This window comes from Bison bison, unplaced genomic scaffold (assembly GCF_000754665.1).
Source record: "Bison bison bison isolate TAMUID 2011002044 unplaced genomic scaffold, Bison_UMD1.0 scf7180017864472, whole genome shotgun sequence".
NCBI classification, from domain to species: Eukaryota; Metazoa; Chordata; class Mammalia; order Artiodactyla; family Bovidae; genus Bison; species Bison bison.
Window position 1 is genome coordinate 2,499,768 of NW_011495033.1, and position 3,779 is coordinate 2,503,546.

A 3,779-nucleotide genomic window follows, 5' to 3' on the forward strand; every position below is an offset into this window, starting at 1 on the left:
TTCCCTGCCATATCAGCAAAGAATGCCACAGTCATCAGCGACCATAGCCACAGCAGATGGTGAGCTGGTAAGCCCTGAGGGGACTTAGGAAGCAGAAGAATACTTGCCTTCTAGCAGCCATCAGACTGCAGCCACTCCCCATGGTGAGCCCTGAGAAAACTCAGAATGTGAAAACTCAGTATACTGGCTCCAGACAGCTGATGTGCATATCAAAGGAATGATTTCAGTGGGCTCGCACTCTTGCATCTTCCCATGTATAGAAAATGGCTAACTTCCTTAACTTGAGATATCTGGTTTTCTTTAATTAACAACAATCTTTTGATGTTAAGACTACCTGCCCTTTGTTGCAAAACTCCTATATATCCTGGCTGCTCCCCAACTTCCTTGGAGCAGTTCTTTCAGGGTTACTGGAGATGCTGCCTCCTGGGCTTTAAGTCCTAAAAGCTCTCACCAAATGAAACATAACTTGCAACTTTTAGGCTGTGAATAATTTTTTAGTCGACATTTTCATGATGCCAGATATCTGAGGGGCAATAGCTTGAGACATGACATAAACCCCCCAAAAAAACCCTCCAGAAGGCTGGCTTATTCCTCCCTCCCCACCAACTCTGACCTTGTTTGCTACTCATTCACTGCTGCAGAGGCACAGAGATGGAAATAAGTGAAAAGAGGACTCTGATATAGTCAAGCCTAAAATGTTAGAACCCAAATCTCCTATGCCTTGAATGCTTTCCTTCCCACCTCAGGAGTAACACTGTGATATTCCAATGGAAGAACCTGCGACATCTCACAGGGTTAAATTAACTTCATCATACAGCAGATATGTGAACTCATGGCACCTGTTTAGGCAATATAAAAGGAATAAAACTCTCCTTTCTACGTCACTTAAATAATATTGAAGCTTCCCTGGTGGCTCAGTGGTAAAGAATCCACCTGTCAATGTCAGAGACATGGGTTTGAGCCCTGCTCTGGGAAGATCCCACATGCTGCAGAGCAACTATGCCCCCATGCCACAACTACTGAGAGCCTGTGCTCTAGAGTCTGGGAGCCGCAACCACTGAGCCCACATGCCCTAGAGCCCTGCTCCGCAACAAGAGAAGCCCCCGCAGAGAGAAGCCTGAGCACTGCAATGAAAACGAGTCTCTGTTTGCCCCAACTAGAGAAAAGCCTGCACATCAATGAAGACCCAGCACAGCCAGAAATAGATAAATAAAAATAAATTAAATTATTAAAAAATAAAATCAATAACACAAAAATTTTGGTAAGAGATGAAGAAAATGTTTTGATAAAAGTTTCCATTGAACATACTCCTGGCAGTTTGCTTCTAAAAGAGGATTACTCACCTCCACCAACATGCTGAGAAGAGATTTCTTATTTTCTGCCCACAACGAAGGGAGCTGTGCTGCACTAGGAAAGTAGCAGCAACTTGTATACACTGTGATCTCCGGACAGTGGCCATAGGTGACACTATAATCCTGGAATATAAAATTCACAAACAAATGTAGGAAGATGAGTAAGCACAAGTAAGAATGGGGCTTTGTAATGCTCAAATGCGATGAACGGAATAAAAAGACAACTTGGCTGATGTAAACAAAGAATCTGTAAAGCATTTCACAGCAAATATAAATAAACCCCTTGGTATTATAATCAGTCACAAACACGTCTACTCCTAAGAGAATTCTTAAGACCAGGGGTTATGTCTAATTCATTTTTACATCTCCAGTGCTTCCTACAGTGCCTGGTTGGCAGAGGGGTTGTTGTTTTGGTTTGTTGAATAAATGAAAAGTACATGCAGAGTGTCAGCTTCCCTTTAAATCCTGGAACTTCATTGCTGTTACTGCTGTTTTCAAAGTTCTTAGAGGCAGAAGCACAAGTACTTGCTCTCTGATACCCACAACCTGGAGGCTCAAGCCTACCATACAGCAATATGGCAAATATTTAGGTAGGAACTACTTGTGTGGACAAGTTCCAAAACCTAACTTTCCACCTTCCCCCAACTACCAAAATTCTTCTTCCTAATTCAATTCAGTTAATGACAATAACTCATTTTATCACACGGATATGAAATCTTTTGTCTCTCCTTTCTTGCTATCACCTAGAATTTGCCAACTCTGGTGAATTCCACCTCTACAGCATCTCTGAAACTTCATCCCTTGACTCCACTCCCATTGCCACTTTTCTAATCTCGGCCTTCAGTTGTTCTTGTCTAGGCTATTCTAAACCAGTCTCCCTGCACCACAGTCTCTCCTTCCTCCAAACCATCTTAACCCACTGTTAAGAGATGGATTTTTCCATAGCACAGCTCAGATCGTGTCACCATATCCCTGTTCAAAAGCTCAATGGCTTCCCATTCCTTACTAAAACAAAGCATTCAAAGCCTCAAACTCTCTTTCCGTTCTTATCCTCTGTTGCTCTCCATTACACCTCATCTTCTAACTAACTTAGGCTGCTTCTCTTTAAAAAAATCTTTATTTTATATTGGAGTATAGCTGATTAACAACATTGTGTTAGTTTCATGTATACAGCAGAGTGATTCAGTTCTACATATACATGTATCTTTTATTTGACAAATTCTTTTCCCATTTAGGTTATTAGAGAGTACTGAGCAGAGTTCATTCACTTCACTGTATCAGAAAAGCCACCTATTCTTTCACTCCATGTCCAGTATGTATTTACAGTCCCATTCTCACTGTATTCTATAAAACATACCTTCATGCTGCCCAGGTGACTGTGCCATTCTGCTCCACGCATTACTCCTCCTGGAATATTCTCATCTATAAAAGCATTGAGAGATGTAGTGTCAATAAGATCATATAAGGCAAGTCCTCCTCCTCTCTCCAAACAGCAACAACAGTAACAAAGCGTAGGGAAAGTACCTACCTGATTTATTGGGGCAACTGGGCTGACCCATATGCATCGATGGATGGTTATTTGCATAAAGAGATGCCAAGTGCTTTAGAGTCTCTTTGTTTTCCACTACAAAAAGAAAAATTCAGAAGTTAGCAGAGAAATCGAAAGGATTTTTCTCCAAGTTCAACTTCATGGACACAGAAATCACATTCCTTTCCTTCGAGTAAATCTTGTGCCTCGAGGAAGTTGATTAAGGAGTTATTATAATTAAGTCCACGGTTCTGTTCACCCCAAATAGGGAAAGGAGTACATCAAGGCTATATGTTGTCTTATTTAACTTATATGCAGAGTACATCATGAGACATGCTGGGATGGATGAAGCACAAGCTGGAATCAAGATTGCCGGGAGAAATATCAATAACCTCAGATATGCAGATGACACCATCCTTATGGCAGAAAGTGAAGAGGAACTAAAGAGCCTCTTGATGAAAGTAAAAGAGGAGAGTGAAAAAGCTGGCCTAAAACTCAACATTCAAAAAACTAAGATCATGTTATCTGGTCCCATCAATTCATGGCAAATAGGTAGGGAAACAATGGAAACAGTGACAGACTTTATTTTCTTGGGCTCCAAAGTCACTGCAGATGGTTACTGCAGCCATGAAATTAAAAGGTGCTTGCTCCTTGGAAGAAAAGTTATGGCCAACCTAGATAGCATATTAAAAAGCAGAGATATTACTTTGCCAACAAAGGTACATCTAGTCAAAGATATGATTTTTCCAGTAGTCATGTACGGATGTGACAGTTGGACTATAAAAAAAACTAAGCACTGAAGAATTGATGCTTTTGAACTGTGGTGTTGAAGAAGACTCTTGAGAGTCCCTTGGATTGCAAGGAGATCCAACCAGTCAATCCTAAAGGAAATCAGTCCT

General features: G+C 41.0%; 1 protein-coding gene across 1 annotated transcript in view; it reads right to left on the reverse strand.

Annotated features, from left to right (window-relative positions):
* The window catches only part of CPD (carboxypeptidase D), a 73,289-nt gene that overhangs the window by 6,826 nt on the left and 62,684 nt on the right, over positions 1-3,779 (reverse strand). Inside the window, exons 17-19 of the mRNA XM_010861677.1 lie at positions 2,881-2,976; positions 2,710-2,774; positions 1,344-1,475 (exon numbers count right to left, since the gene is read on the reverse strand). Of these exons, the coding sequence (XP_010859979.1) occupies positions 1,344-1,475; positions 2,710-2,774; positions 2,881-2,976 (293 nt within the window). The remainder of the gene's footprint in view (positions 1-1,343; positions 1,476-2,709; positions 2,775-2,880; positions 2,977-3,779) is intronic.